Genomic DNA, 17,032 nt, shown 5'->3' on the forward strand with positions numbered 1-17,032 from the left:
CTGTCATTTGCTTTCTTTCTGAAGATTTTTAAAATGTTTGCTTAGCTTTTTGCACTTCATTGAGCCTCCTAATCTAATAATGTCTGCTGAGAATATAGTATTCTGCCTGCTCATTTATGTCATACCAGGAAAAACCATTTATGACATTTTCTCCAATATCTTTATTAAGGTATTTAATTTCTTAATACTTTTAAAACCTCCTGAGTTTTATCTGGAGTAATTTCCCTCATCTCTTAATAAAATCAGTCATGGATAACTTGAAGCATAACTCCCATCCATGTCTGTATTAATTCCTCAAGGAATTTTTCTCAACTTATAAGTTACCTCAGAAGTCATGCTGTGAATGAAATGTGAAGTCAGCTGGTAACTTTTTTTAAGTTTATATATAAACCTTATTCTTTATGCCTGGCTTCATACAGGTGCACGTGTGCATGGATAGACATATAGAACACAGAAAACTCATGTTACCCATTTTTTAAAAAAAGTCCTTGTTATTAATTCATCTTTTTCTGTTAGGATCACAGTTTGATTGAAAGATAAGTAATGCTGCTAAATTGTTATTTTTTATAAAAAATATTTATAAAAATATATTTTTAATATAAAGATCTCTAGATTCCTGATAGTACTTTTAGCTACTCTGTAGTAGCAGAACATCTTATAAACACGTGTATTAGTTTTTAGAACAAGTTTAAAATGCTAGCCCTAAGGAACTGATATGACTAGAGTAACAGAACTCAGTAAGAATACATTAACTGCTAAATAAAAATGTAGGGGTTATCCCTGAAATGAACAAATCTCTGTCCCCTCACTCCACCACTAAGGCCTCAGTGTTCGAATAATTTTTTCAAGTGTTACTTGAAAATGTTGCCCTATGTTGCCATGAGGTTATTTAACACCTACAAGCACCTATTCTAATATAGTTTCCCTAAAAACAGTAACTGCTTGTGAAGCTGTCAACAAGATAAAGTGAGCATTGGGTTTAGGTTTTCACTATTTACCCTGGTTTTGTTGGAACAGGTAAAGATCTTTGACAACAGGCTTCCAGTTTTCTTATCCTGCTTTAAAGTATTTCCAGGGCTGCATTATCCCACTTGTTTGCTATATGCATCCTTTCCTCCAGATATATATGAATAGTAAGAATAGAATCTGAAAAGGAAATGCCTGGCTTCCCACCAGTGCTCTGTTGGCTGTCACTTGCAGGAACAGCACTGGCTAAGGCTTAGCAAGTTGAAAACAAAAATTGTTTTTACAAGATTACTGAGCTAGTGCAGCTGGAAATGCTCCTCAGCATTAGGCTGTTCTTGGGCAATATTGCCAAGACAGATACTGTCGGATGTATTTAATATTCGGCAAGCATGGCTGAACTACCAGGACTGTAACCCTGTCAGCATTTAAGATGTGCTGTATTTGAAGTCAAAGGTGACATTCTCAGACTTTAAAAAGTCTGGTTATTCATCAAGACAAAGCTAAGCAACTTGTATGGTAAGCAGCTAAGTTTCTTCCTCGTAATTCATTTCAGATACAAAAGACATGGTGGTATAAAATCTTGGCACATAGCAAGTGTTCTCCTTTTACTGTGCACACCATTTCACCGACTGCTTCGCACATTCCTGCAAACCCTTTTTTTCATTTCATGTCAAAGCAGTAATTATTTACCTTTTTCATGCTTAGAATCTTTCCAGTTCAAATTACAAAGGTCTTCCAACAGTCACTGGCTGAAATTCAGTTTTTGGTATGAAGCAGCATTCTCTTCTGAGACCAAAGTATCAGGTGGTTAGGTATAACATACATGCTGCAGTGAAACACCATTGTGGTGTTTTCAGGTCAGGCACACAGATTATGCCCTTTATTTCTCTATGCTACAGCCAGATGTGAGTGTCATGAGAAGTAGTTGTTAGGGGTAGAATTAGAGCAGTGCATGTAGCCAAGGGAGGAACCAAGAGTGCTGAGCAGAAAAGGCTTGAACTCTGCTTTCTCTGTGTCCCAGCAGGCCAGCACCACTTGCTGGCAACTAAAGGAAGCAGAGGACTGATGCAATTTGGCTGGACTTTGTAAAGACTTCTGTATAACAACTCTGCTTAACCTTGGCTCCAAGCAGAGTAGTCAGATATTGTATGGGAAGGGCTACACTACTGCTTACAGAAATGTTAGTCTGCTGTGCATTCCCCTATCCTCTGCAAAGACAGAGGCAACAAGTGAGGAAACAATGGCAGACAATGAAGCTGGGGAATATGAAAAAATTATGTGCAAGTGAAAAGCCCTTGTAACTTTTTCATGACTTTGACTATACTAAACTGGCATATCTGAACATCAGTAAAAAACTCTTGCCCCTGCAAAGCTGAGTGCTACTGAATGTTACTGTGTGCCATTAGTGCAGTCTTAATGCCATCAGACAAGGGATACAAAGGAAAAACAGGGGCACAGAAGCAAGATCTGAGCTGGCCGCTGCCAAGCCACAGCAAAGCTCAGCAACATTGAAATGCGTAACCTAGGAAGAAATTCTTGGAGCTTTATACTAAACTCATGGTTTTGTTCCTGCATGAAGCTAGCTATGAAGAGACAATTTGGGGTCTTGCAGGAAAAGTATGCATAGAGTCAAAGTTAGGACAGAACAAAAAAAGGCACTAGTCTGGAGCCAAATGATAATGTTCAATAAAGTTTTACAATATATGAAGCAAAGGGAAAGCAGTCTGATAACCATCTACCGTTGCACCTGGCAGACAGATTAAAACTCATTTACTTTCACTGTACAAAGAGAAACAGAGCCACTGTTTGGTGACTGCCATACTGGATTATTTTTGCCTCTAGCTTTGCGCACAAAAATCAATTCAAGTGTGGAAATGAATCTGAGTACAGGAAAGTGAGCCAATACTGTCAGCACAGAATAACTGATGCAGCAGCAGCAATAACAGAACTTTTTCCAGAGAAAAGATATTTATGAAAAAAAGTCATTTCCTATTTCAGTAAAGGCGAGTTAGACTGCAGAAAGATCATGTGAACTTCCCAGCTCTCAATTACATATTCACACATCTGTAAAGTTCCAGAAACACTTTATTTAAAAATGGAGTTGTAAATGCATATAACAAAATAACATACATAATAAATGTAACAAAAATAAATAAGGAGAACATGTTCATACAAAATAAGAACAGAGTAATGCAAAATGCTTATTACAGAACACAAAGGTATAAATGCCTGAAAGAACACAAACAGAATCTCGTATGAAGAGCCTGCACCTTTAATCCTTCCTAGCCATCCCCTGCTTTCCACTTGAATCTGCAGAAAAATTATGTTCCCAAGCATTAAAAAAAGAAGGAAATATGGTGATGGTTTGGTACACTCGGTTTTCAACACTTAGCTCTAATTTCCATTTATTTTTGCCCTTCAGCACCTTCAAAAAGTTTTCCCGTAGCCTCTGTAAACCAGTGTCATTCAGGCTCCCAGTTAGCTGGAGTAGAGCATATTGAGTCATACATGAAGACTGTTTGCTTTTATTTTTTTTTTAAAAGAAAATATGAAATCCATTATACAACAGATTAGTGGTTTTGTTTTTACAACTCTACAAAAAAAGTTTTTGCATTTTTATTAACTGGTCCAACTTCTACTGATTTCCGAAAGCCTGTACAATTTAAAAGTGTACAGAAAGTAGGTTTTTTTAAAAACAAATGTCATATAGGATTATTGCTGAAATATTAAAGACCATTTCATAAAAGCTGCAAAACTGTATCTTTAACCTTAATATATAGAGACTGATGCAAACATAAGAAAATTCCAGTCTATTAGTTACATTTAACAGAAAAAACATTCCTCCAAATTACAGTGTTCTGGAAATACAAAGTAATTTACTTTTATTCTTACTATTATTTCCGAATGTTAAGTTACTGGGACAACTGATAAGGAAAATAGGCTTATATAGGAAACTTTAAATAGACTTGCTTTTCAGCGGTATAAGCAAAATGTCCATGTTAGCAGTCGTCATCCAGAATCCTTTTAAATATGTAAGACAGGGACAGCTTTACTAGCAAGACTACAGGAAAATATACAGAAGCAAATAAAATCATTTGCTTGGGAGTGTATCTATTGATTAAGCAAATCATGACAACTCTTATTTCCAAATCCCCTAAAGAAAATTTTACACCTCATGATCATTCCAAATAAACAGTAATTTCTTCTGTAAGCTTATGTTGCATTTGGATTGGTGAGAGCCCATTTGCCTCAACATGCTTTAACATGTCCCACATTGCTGAGTGTTTAAATTTATTTCCTAGTTTCAACAAACATTTGGACAGAAATGAGATACGAAATACTTCTACTGTCATTAACATCAAAAAGACATTTGAAGAAGATCAAAAAGTGCCAAATAGTCCTTTCAGAAAGTGGATTAAAACATTGTAATGATAATACAAGGACAGTATTATCAGTTTTCTATGTACACCAAAACACTGCTTGCTGTTTAATGATATTGATATGTTCACCTACCACTCCCAGCAAATCTTAGTGCAAACATAATATGTGAACTCATTTGTAAACCCCAAGACAATTTACGCAGCAACAAGGTAATATAAATCACAGAACTGTTTGAGATTTTCCAGTATATGAGAATGAATGCTTTCTGAAATCTGTCTTACTTTTGCAGTAATGTGTCACTGTAGTCAAAGATAATGTTTCCTATATAAATCATCCAATTCAGAATCAAATGTAACTGTTCAACAGTTCTGTATAAGTTTTAGTGGAGGAAGTCCATTCATTAGAGCAGCTTGGCAAAGAGATTTGGGGTTTCAATAACATTTAATGTTAGACCGCTTGCATGGCTTTTAAAAAGAAATAAATCTATTAAGGGAAAACTGCTGATATAGTAATTCTTTTGCAAAGCACACAACCACAAAGGGCAAACCTGCCACAATCTGCTTTCCTACACTGGTATCTATGCATAACTTTATGATTTGAAAAGGATTTGTGTGACAATCAAAGCATCACAATTAAAGAAAACTGGTTTAATAAAACAACTGCTGTTTGACCAAGCCTTTTTTTTTTAATTATAAAAACCAATATTATAATTTTTCCTTGATTTCTAAACATTCCACATGAAAGGTTTTTGTATCAAACACTGAGATGTCACTCACGCAGGGTGGCATCTTCCTCTTCCCCATCTGGGTTAAACCTATTGAAATGTATGCTGAAATCTGCCTCAGATTCAGCATTTTCAAATTCAGGTGCAACAGGGCCGGTGGCAGGTCGAACAGCCCGAGCTTCGGGCTGGCAGTTTGGCTGCGCTTGAGCACGGGTACCTTGGGAAACAGGACTGGACTTCGGCTTCGGCTGAGCTGGTAAGATGGGGCTGGCGAATCCCAAGTTGCTCAAAGCATCCAGGGTACCATCAGGGTCAATCATAGCATTAATTGCTAAGCAACAAGAAAAAATGAAAAGGATAGGGAAGAAACCATAAAAAATATGATTTTCTGTTACTATACAAATACCGAAATCCTTTTCTCACACTTTTCATGATGGCAAACATGAGTTTTTATGTGTGCTGTCCATGACAAAGCAGGGGCATATCCAACATAGATACAAACTGATCAGTCAGTTAGCATCTATTTAGTCAGTTTATATGTTTTTTTCTCCTAATGTTAGCATTATATTATTCTTTTTTCCAAGCCACTCCCTGCAAATAGCCATAGTTGCTAATTCCATGAATGGATGACATTTGTATAAAAGAGCAGTCATTTATCCATAGTGGGAGCAAACTGAAACAACCTAGTACCATTTAATTTTATTATACTACTAACAAATTTGTCACATTTAACAGAACTTCTCTTTTTTATTTCCAAAAATGTACTAACATCTATTTGAACACCACTGCATACACAAGGAAACAATCTGGCCTCATTTATTTATGTTCTCTAAACACAATATAATTTCTAATGAACTGACATTTTTTAATTATGGTTGAGCATGAAAAAAAACTAATTTGTTTCTAAAGGTGGTTAATGATTCCTCTTGAAACATTCTTTTTTAAAACATGTTTTACAAAAGATTAAACTCAATACTACAAAAAACAAACACAGGAAATTTACAACTAACATAATAATGATAAGCATGGACCACTAATCCATTTGACCACCACTGTTACTAAAAAATAAACTAAGTATAAACAATACACAAATGAGACTGCAATCTCTTTTTAAAAAATACTCAGTTTTTAAGTTGATTTTGATAAATGGAATATATGTCTAATTAGCAGACCTTTTAAGGAAAACATACTTCTTTCCACTTCATATATAGATAAGACTTTTTGTGTGAAAAGTGAAATAACTTTTCAATTTTGTAGTCTGCAGGCTCCATGGTTACAACAACTGGATTTTGCAGAGTGAAGGGAAGATGCCAAGAGCTAATTCTAAATTTTCATTTCATCGTAATGGAGACAGTTGTGGGGTTTTTTGAGATTTCCTACAGATTACAGTCTCAGTGCATGCCTTACACTGAATTGTGCTACACATGGGGGGTATTACTGATGTGCAGAGCCTATTTCATAAAGCCTAATCTCAGGATTCTCTATCACCTACTTACTCTTCAATATTTACAAAAATATTTCTATTAAGAATGTTTCACAAATAATTACTTTGGGATTCTTAGGACTATGCAATTCTTAGTCAAGCCTTTTCTCACCATGTAAAAAGATATGATCAAAAAACCAGTGATGTTTGTTTACCAAATGTGCCAGCAATTATATGATATTAATGTATGTAACTGCTACTGTGAACATATTTTAATATATTGCAGTAACTTTATTTCATGGTATAGATATACACATATATATTAAACAAATTTGAAGCAAGGAACCACAGAAGAGAAAAAAGATTTGTACCTTGCAGCTGTTTCTCGACTCGTTTCAGTTCCTGTAAGATTGATGATATTTCCTAGAGGAGAACAGATCATGTTTCATCATGGAAAAAGAGACTATCAGTAGTGAACAATGCCCCTCCTCAAGCTTTGCAATTGCAATATGCTATTTGGGTTGACCCTCCTGGCATCAAGAACACCCTTACTGGTGGTGACCCAGCGAAGTCCCCCCACAGGTCCTGGGTGGCAGTCCTTGAAGCTGGAGAGCCATGTCTCACTCAGAATCTAGAGCTCCTCCACACTGGCTGCCTCCTATGGTCCATAAAACTCCACCCTGTCCCTTGCTCATCTGGCTGTGCCACCTCTGCTCAAGTACAGACTTAGAGATACCACGGTTCTGTAGCAATTGGGCACAGCAACAGTAAATTTTTAAAGGAAAGTCACAGGATAAACCCAGTATTAAATGGAATCGAGTGACTTATAACCTTGCTCAGATGAGAGTCAGAAAGTGAGATGACTGCATCAGGATTCTGTCTGCAACATTCTATCTGTCCCCTGTGCCCACAAGACCCTGTACAGTACATCAGTGTTGGGGCCTCAGCACTCGTTTGCCTTAGAGACTTTTCTCCACTGTGTTGCACTACTTGTTAACACAGATGTAGCCACACCAATGCACTCAGAAACAAAGCAATCATTAAATGTACTATACCTTAAACTACAGAATCACAGAATATCCTGAGTTGGAAGGGATCCATCAGGATCATCGAGTCCAACTCCTGGCCCTGCACAGGGCACCCCAAGAATCATACCCTGTGCCTGAGAGCATTGTCCGAACACTTCTTGAAATCTGACAGGCTTGGTGCCACAACCACTTCCCTGTGCCATGTAAATCCTACAACTGAAGGATCCTACACTGAAGAATAGTGTTAATCCAGCTACTGAGGAGAGCTGTCAGCGGTATTCTAAAGCTGAGAATTATCAAAGGCACTGATTTCAGAAAACCATTTAAACCATTTCAGGAAGCCATTTTGTACTAAGTACTGTGATTTTTATGTGTGGCAAAGAGATTGATTATCTTGAATTTTACACAGTCATTATGTTTAAGAAGATTCCACATCTGGGCTAGACATCAATGTTCCAAGGATAAAACAAACATTAGTTATAACTGTCCTCCCTTAAAATTTAATAATCATTTGAACAATATATTGCTCTGAAAACTGAGCAGAAACTTGAAAATCATAGACAGAAAAACACTCCGAAGAACCCATTCACTTTCAAACAATGTGAGATGCTTTAATAAATTGAAAAAAAATTGTAGAATGATGAACTTAGGAATAAATATACAACAAACATTTTTTCTTTTTTAAAGAATTGACTGAACCCCCATATGCAGGACAAAAGACTAAATTCTGATCTAATGCTGGACATGGATAAGAGAAACTCCTTATATTATAATATTTCTAGAATTAGAAACTTCCAGGAGGAACCTGCTTAATTAAACTTTAAAAAAATTAAAAAAAACCCTATCAGTGAATCTATTAAATTATAACACTGAATTACTAATGATTGCTCTTAATAAATATACCGTTCTGCAGAATTACAGGCCAAGCTTTCCATACTTCCAGGAAAAATCAATCTGGAGGAGTTAAATAACTCATGATGAGCTAACAGAAAAGCGCTAGCCTGTTCAGTGCCAGAGGAAATGTATATGCATTTGACTTCTGCACAGTCCAGTATGAACTATGTGAGCAGTTTCCTCTCCCACCTTTCCCTCAGAAAAAAACCCTGCTTCTGTAAGCTGACACTCTTAACAGCATGGTACTGCAGATGGATAATGTAACTAGACTCGCTGCCTGCTCTCACATTCAAGAATGTTTTTCAAACCCTACACTCTGTGTTCAGAAGTAGAGGAGAAGTATACTAAGAAATAACACGTGTTCCATCCCCTCACACTGTCACACAGTCTGGTCATGAAATGGCCTGAATTAGGCAGGGTGGAAGAGTATATGAATCAGCTGGAGTTGTAGTGGGTGCCCTATGGTTACTGCTTCCAGACAAAGTCAAGAGGATTATTTTTCATTGAAGAGTCCTTTTATTGCCATGCGTCTATGGATTATTTTCATCACATGTAGCAAAACACAACAATTTCTCTAAATATTAATAATCAGTGTTAATAGTATTAAGTATTAATGATCAGTAGGTAAAGTAGTTTTTAGACTGTAAAACAAGTTAATTTGAAAGCAATCTAACATTCAAACTAATGGTTGTTACCTTTTGTTAAACAAATGTACTGATGGTCTATACATAGTCTGAATCCCTTTGACTGCATTCTTTATCTGAGAATTTCTCCTGAACAATTCCTTGTTTCTTTATAAGACAGTAAATCTTAGTAATTACTAAAGCAGATTAGGTTTATTCTTGAAATATATGTGGTGTCTAAATAAAACCTTTTAAAATTTTTGCCCCTATGTCACTGAAAACAACACATTCTTCTACTGATTATTTAGATGTTAGATAAGCAGCATAATCAGTCCTAGAAAAGAACTATTCATACCATGCTTGATGTTTTCACAATAGGAACTTCACTTTCAGCTCGCAACTTGTTTTCAATTTCTTCCCAGTTTCTATCTTTGTCCTTAAATAATATTCTAGAAGAAAGAAATTTAAGAACACTGTTTAAAAAAAAAACAACACACCCACAAATTAAAACTGAAAGATCAGATAACACGAGAAAGCACCATAGGGAGCACTGAATAAAAGTAAAATCTGAAATACTGAAACCTGACAGAATCAAATCATACAGTTTAAATTTTCAGGGAAGCATATAGGGTTTCAGCAAAATCATTCTTATTGACATTAAAATGGCAGTTCTGTAGCTAAACACTTGCTTATGGAGTCGAAAAGACACAGATGTTTCTTTCCTCCAGCACGGAGACACTTCTTAAAAAATCCAACTATATTACTGTCGTCAGATAATTCCCCTTTAATACTGCATTTTATAACTGTAAAACATAAGGTAAATAAATGCATCTTTTACATTTCTATTTTATAATAATTTATTAAAAAATAAAACCACTTCAGGAAATTAAAAAAATACATTTCACAGATGAAGTTTTTATTGAAAAGTCTCAATACATAAATTTTATATATATATATATATGTTTTAGTAGTATGAGTATCACTTGTATTATATGTTTAAAGAAGTATTTTATATTTGTAAAACCCCAAAGCATACTGTGAGATTTCCTTCTTTAATGTTTTGCTTCCCTGCTTGATAAATAGTTTTTGTTTGCATTGTCATATCACAAATATAATTTAAACTGCCTACCCCCTGGTGCAATTGGAAAAAAAACCAAAGAAAAAAAAAGATATTTAAGGTCTGGTAAGTGACACCATGATGACATAGTGGAGTCCAAATCCATTTCTTCTCGAATTGGTATTTCAAAGTTAAAAGTTCAAAAATAGCTGCAGTAAAACTGCTAAGCAAACAAAACAACCAATTTCAAATCATGACCAAAAAGTAGTACATTTTAAAGAAATTATTTGTGTAAGTATGTCTCTGAGGAAATAATTTTTAAGGTGGAAGTTCATGAAATATTGAATCTCATAAAGACTAAGAATTTGAAAGAAAGTTGGGAGACTTGGTACTGCATTTCTGTTCACTTTTCTTCAGTTATTTATACCCTATGGAAAATTCTACTCTCCATTATTATCCTGTCAAGAAAGTCTAATTTTGCAAAATATTTACTACCCTGCCTTATTTTATCAGTACACAGATGTCCAGAGACAGCCTATCCAGAAGGTGCTTTAATTCTTCTCTCTTTGAGGTCTTCACTCACTGCTGCTTCAGAACGTGTTTATGCCAGAGGTTTCGCTGAGAGGAAGTGCTACTTTGATGACACAGTGTCATGGGATTGAGGCAAATGACCACTTCTGCCAAGTGACTTGGGTGTATTCAAGTAAGTCAATTCATTCAAGGGTAAACATTAATACGTACTTTTTTAGGGGGAAGGAAAAAAATAAAATTATAAGTAATCAAAACTGAAGTGAAGAAAACATGAAACCCTTTATGGCCTCAAATAGAGTCATCATCTTTTATCAAAGTTCATCATCAGAGGTCTGGCAAAATTCTCTTATGTTCCTGAAGGGAGTGCAAAACCTTGCAAAGACATACAACTGCAAACCTTACCAGAAAGTCCAATTACAATGGAAAATTTAGGATTTGCCTGTCACTGAGGAGTTTAAATAAACACGTTAAAGAAAAAAAAAAGGCATCGACACACACTGGAAATTAGCAGGAATATAGAAAATAAAGCTTTATTTAGCAGTAAACAACACTAGAAAAAAAACGAATATAAGCTATTGTGACATTGTCTGACTTTTCATTTACCTTCCTGCCATGTTATTTTAAAATAATTCTACCTTGATTCATTGTGATAAGTGCCTTTGCTTGTGTATGTGGTGTTCTCAGTCTTACTCTTTTAATGTTCTTACTCCTCTTTTACAATTTGAAAATCATTTCATAGGTCACTTTATTAAAAAAAAAGAAAAAAATGAAAGCAGTAATTAAAAATTTTGAAACTGTTATTACTTTGACTACAAAGTGGGAAGGTCAATTTGTTTTTACTATAAATTTAGGAAGCCTATTTCCTTTTTACTTCATCTTTCTGAATTCTTCATTTAGTTAATATTAACTTCCTGGGGGATCTTAATCTCTTGTCTGCTTTGACCTCTTTCTTTCTGACAGTATTCTTCAAGTTAAAAGAATATATTTACAAATGCCTGCTGCCTTCTGCTCTTGCTTTCCCCTACCTTCTGAGGCAAATTCTTACTTAATTGTGCTCAATCCTCATTTTTCTTTCACGACACTTTGCAGGATGCACAGCAAACTGACCTGAATGCTTTGCCTAGATTTTGCATGACTAAAGAGGCACTTGCCTGCTACACGCCAGTAATGCCGCACTCACATTGCAGAGCACTGATAAAACCATGCAGGTCTTCTCACTGCAAAACCTGCTTACCTCTTCCCTTTGTAAGCTTTGCAAATTTTCTGCAAACTCATTGTAACATATAAAAGCACAAATACAGGCTAGGTAGAGGATGGATTGATAGCAGCCCCAAGGAGAAGGCCTTCGGGTGCTGGTGGATGAGATGCTACACATGACCCAGCAATGTGCACTCTCAGCCCAGAAGGCCAAATGTGTCCTTGGCTGCATCAAAAGCAGCATGGCCAGCAGGTCGAGGAAGGGGATTCTCCCTCCTACTCCACTCTGGTAAGAACCCACCTGCAGTGCTGCATCCAGCTCTGGGGTCCCCAGTACAGGAAGTACATTGACCTTTTGGAGCAAGCCCAGAGCAGGGCCACCAAGATGCTCAGAGAGCTGGAGCACCTCTCTTCTGAAAGACAGGCTGAGAGAGTTGGGATTGTTCAGCCTGGAGAAGACTCCGGAGAGACCTTGAAGCAGCCTCCTAGTACCTAAGGGGAGCCTGCTAGAGAGCTGGGTAGGGACTTTTTGTAAGTGCATGTAGTGATAGGACAAGGGAGAATGGTTTCAAACTGAAAGCGAGTAGGATTGGATTAGGCTAGATATTAGGAAGAAATTCTTTACTATGAGGGTGGTGAGGTACTGGAACAGGTTGCCCAGAGAACTTGTGGATGCCCCACCCCTGGAAGTGTTCAAGGCCAGGTCAGATGGGCCCTTGAGCAACCTCATCTGATGGCAAGTGTCCTTGACCATAGCAGAGGGGTTTGACCTAAATGACCTTCAAGGTCCCTTCCAACCCAAACCATTCTGTGATCCTATGAAAAGGCAGAAAAGTGAACAAACTGCTTATCTGCTTCCTGAGAATCCTCCACAGTAATTTGTTAGCGAAGAAGGGGTTATAGGATACATGGCAAGAATGCTGCAGAATTTTAAAATATAATGCAGTTTTGTGTATACCAGGAAGAACCTGATTATACAGGTTGAAAAAAAAATTACAGAAAGGTAACTTAGCAATATCCAACCTATGACCTTATCCTGAAGAAAATTACAAATATGCAGAGAAATTGGTGAAAGGAAAGAACCGGGCACTTGAATCTGGTTCAATCTGTACCCCATGCTAGTACTTGGGAAAAAAAACCCAACAGTTTGGCCAGCAATGGGAGGATCTAGCTGAGGAATACAGTGTCAAAAGCTTCTCTCAAGCTCATTTATTAATATAAGGTAGGAATGATGACAGAACTCAATGGAACTTAGAACATTGCCTATAAATTAGAAACAGAAACGGCAGTGGGGAAGTAGGGAAGAAACTAGTCAAGCAAAAAGATATATTTCATTTTGTCCTCCTACTCATTTATTTTCATGATTGACTTTAGCTCATTTTAATTTCTGATAGATCTGCTTGTCAAGAATGACTGACAATATTTATGTTCTTAATACTTTAGCCAAAGTGAAATTGGTCTTTCAACAGAGCTAACTTTTGCAACTAAAATATGACAGAAAGAAGAGTGTTCACTCTCACAGGATGCATGTCTTTCTCCATTTGGCCCCAGATAGAAAGGATGTAATTTTTTAATATATGTGATGCAATTTGTAAGGACTACAATTGCCCTATATTATCTGTGCTCTCTGCTGATAGGTTTACATTGGTAACAAGAAAATTTGAGGAAGGACTTGTAAAACAGTCAGGCTTGCTGGCTTACTCTTACTGGTGCCTCTAAAACTTTCTCCTCTCCTGTCAGGTTCAAGTATTCTGGAAAAAGCCACAACTGCTAGCCTGGTAAATCCTGATGATTCTCACTGTAACTATTCTGAGCAGAGATGTTAACTGGCTTAACTCCAGTAAAAACAAGAGAAGCACAGCAGTTGGCTGAACTCATGAACACCAAAACAAAGCTAAGGTGAAAATGTGTAATAGGTACCAGCTGCCTTATATGCTCCCTAAAAAACAATTCTAAAACTAATGCTGTTTATCTAATTCAAAATACTAATGAAATTATGAATAACATGATGTTATTCAAAATCATTCTGAGTATCAGAAAAAGGAAGTTTTGAACACAGTCCTGAAGAATATACTAAATAATTCCTTATTAATCAAAGTTTACTGCATTTTTATAGAAATAAACCATTCCACTGTTTTTAAACATATATAAAATATTTGTAGGTATGCTTATATTTATAACATCATACATGACCACACCATTATTACATTCATTACAATGTAGCTGACTTATCTTTTAAGCTCAGAAAATTACATTGGAAATGTGTAAGACTTGAATTTAATGTTACCAGTTAGCCACCAGTAAAAAACAACACACAAAATGCCTCAGAACAGAAATAATAAGAATGGGTTACAGGCTTTTAAAGAATTGATTCTTCACTCAGTGATATTCTTCCTACTAGAAATAGTAGGACTAGAAATGGCAGATAAGCTACAGTTTTTACCAATTTATATAATTAATTTTTTTCTTCTTCATTTTTATGGTCAAATCTTCTTTAGTATTCACATGAGAATACAATCTTCAGATATGTTGTTATCTTGCTGCTTTTACTATTAGCGTTGCCCTATGATGAAATAAGCTTGTGATTTGATGTTTAATCTGTCACTCATGTAATATTTCAATATCTGACACTTCCTTGAAAAAACGACTAATTACAGACCTGGTATTTCCCACATTCAGAAAATTATGCATGAAGATCATCCAAATGACTTATTTTTAATGTTCTCTAGTTTAAAATTATTAACTGCACAAAGACATGAAGAAGAACATGTGAATGACACGACCCTGAACTTTGTATTTAGAATTTTCTTTTATTCTTGACAACCAAAGTGGTCACCAAGTGGTTGTACACTCACACATTTAAGTTAAATTGAACTGTTGATAGAGCAACATGTCACCGTTTTTGACATGTCTACACTTTCTCTTAGCTACTATGAAATCATATGAAGGAATCTAACTATCTAAGCAGGAATTTTCAATTAAAAACAAGAGGTGGCTACATCTGTTGCTTTAGATTTAGAAGTCAATAGTGACTACACTGTTGGTTTTCAAAAACGATTTCAAGTTGTTTTTCAGAACGATTTACTGAAACTGCCCCATTTGTTCTTTCTTCCTAAAATGTGGAGTCCCTACAAGAACTTGGCAAACACACAAGGATCAATTTTACAGTTCAGCAACATTTTAACCATATCTTTTAAGGAAGGAAGTTTTACAAGACTTGCATAGAGGCCATGTAATTTTTGCATGGCATCTGCATATACTGGAACAGCTCCTCTGCTGGAAGTATGATGGATGTTGTTCTGTCCATGCAAACTTTGCTGATATTTCTCATCATATAATGTGAAATAAACAAAAGGAATAATGGAAAAAGAATTAATTCCAAATCTTTCTGAATGCTAAAAAAGTCACAGGTAACATTGCTTTTTTAAAAGACAAATTGCTACTAAGTGTATTTGCTCTATTATACATTACTCTTTTACTAGTGGGAATATTAAAGAGAGCAGATATTTTCAGCAATAACAATAATATTTAAAAACCCACCTGATTTTGCCAGCTGTTTTGTCTATGGATTGTCTTATCTTGCGAGAAAACTGGAAGACTGAGGACAACAGCAAACTGTCCCCCATAACCTGCAATAAGGTTTTAATAAAAAAGGATATTATTAGTTTAATGGGAATTAAATACAAACAATTCCATATATTTTGGTATCTTTAACATTAAAAAACCATACCTGTGTTTTAATTAGTATCATATACAATCATACTTGGACATTTTGCAAATAAAGTAATATACAGTATTTTTCAATATTAATGCCACCTGCTACTGGTAGGAAAAAAAGCATAGTGTCTAGAATATTAAGTGGGGGGATAACTGTCAAAGCTTAAAATAGACACATTACTGGAGAGAATCCTCTTGTGTACTCACTTCGTCTCTGCTCCAAGTCCTTCTCCGGGTAATTGTTGGGGGATCGAGGGCATCTGTTAGCTGAGGTCTAGCATCACTAGGCCGACCATTCCCCTCTGGTGGTTTCGAATGCACTACTGGAGGGATTTTTCTGAAATTGAGACTTTCATCAAATACGCGGTCCACCAACTGGGGGATAAAAGAAAAACGCATTTTATGAAATCTACTGGATACCTGCAAAAATCAGATTACTATTTTCTCCTCCTGTAACAGTTTACAAGATGCCTATCAAATAAAAATCATACTATTGTCTAGTACAGTACAAAATGATGCATCTCTTATGTAAGAATATCTTGTAAAAATGAATTTTTGGTTTGTTTTTTTTTAAATATGAGACATACAAGGGACATTTAGACTACCTCACAGAGACTTTGCTTATGGGTAGGTAACATAATAGTTACTTATAAACTGGTACTAAATAATTTATTACTTTGATCAATGAATATATCTGTGGAATTAAGTAGAGTTCTCTGAAATGTAGGGTTTTTCCTCAGATTAGTCCTGGTGTTACAGAAAGACCTATACTACCCGAAGGAGATACTGCCATCTGCAGAACGTACACAATGTACCATATTTATTAAAGAGGAAAATAGTTATTTAGTAATATAAAAATGGAAGTGATCTAACTGGTTCTGATAAAATGAGCACTTCGTTTCCTACAAGTTTAGCCATAGTCCACAAGAATTAAAACCAAAATCTATGTGAGTATATTTATGATTTTTCTGACTACCTGACTCACGGATTTCTCATTACTGTTTATATCTTTTTTTCCACAGAAAAAGACAGTATTAAACTAACTACAGTAAACTAATGTATTAACCAAACTTTATGCACACAAAAATGAATAAAACGCATTTTGAAAGGAATACTATGAAGAAAAAAATGCAGTACACATTTACAACACATTACTATGGTGAATTGTAACACAGTAGAAAGCGATGATTTAAATTCAGATTAACATGTGTACCAGCATTAGACCTGTGATGGTTACTAGAACAAGTTAGTCAATATATTCATAGAACAACACAGCAGAGATAGTCAAAGAATATAAGACTTATTAGAAGCACAATGCAAACTTACTTCAGGGTAGTTTTTGACAATGTTATTAAGAAAGAAGATGGTACCTAAGTATTTCAGTGTTCAGAAGATGAAAGTTTTATGTCACCTGTGAAAAGAGTGACTTTTTTGTTTTTAATAGCTATGCAAAGAATTAAATATAGACATTTATACATATTTGAGCATATA

At 35.6% G+C, this 17,032-nt stretch overlaps 1 protein-coding gene across 11 annotated transcripts in view; it reads right to left on the reverse strand.

Moving 5' to 3' along the window:
• Nucleotides 1-5,034: 5,034 nt before the first annotated feature.
• CEP170 (centrosomal protein 170) overlaps nucleotides 5,035-17,032 on the reverse strand; it is a 98,569-nt gene continuing 86,571 nt past the window's right edge. For 10 of the 11 annotated variants that reach the window (XM_027657317.1, XM_027657319.1, XM_027657315.1 and 7 more), the window contains 5 exons: nucleotides 15,749-15,916; nucleotides 15,365-15,453; nucleotides 9,395-9,488; nucleotides 6,866-6,917; nucleotides 5,035-5,402 (listed from right to left, as the gene is read on the reverse strand). In XM_027657317.1, coding sequence (XP_027513118.1) covers nucleotides 5,116-5,402; nucleotides 6,866-6,917; nucleotides 9,395-9,488; nucleotides 15,365-15,453; nucleotides 15,749-15,916 — 690 coding nt within the window. In that variant the 3' untranslated portion in view covers nucleotides 5,035-5,115. Of the gene's footprint in view, nucleotides 5,403-6,865; nucleotides 6,918-9,394; nucleotides 9,489-15,364; nucleotides 15,454-15,748; nucleotides 15,917-17,032 lie in introns of those variants that run through there. The other variant, XM_027657318.1, reaches the window with a different exon arrangement.

The sequence above is a fragment of the Corapipo altera genome, unplaced genomic scaffold (genome assembly GCF_003945725.1).
Source record: "Corapipo altera isolate COAL_440 unplaced genomic scaffold, ASM394572v1 2c, whole genome shotgun sequence".
NCBI classification, from domain to species: domain Eukaryota; kingdom Metazoa; phylum Chordata; class Aves; order Passeriformes; family Pipridae; genus Corapipo; species Corapipo altera.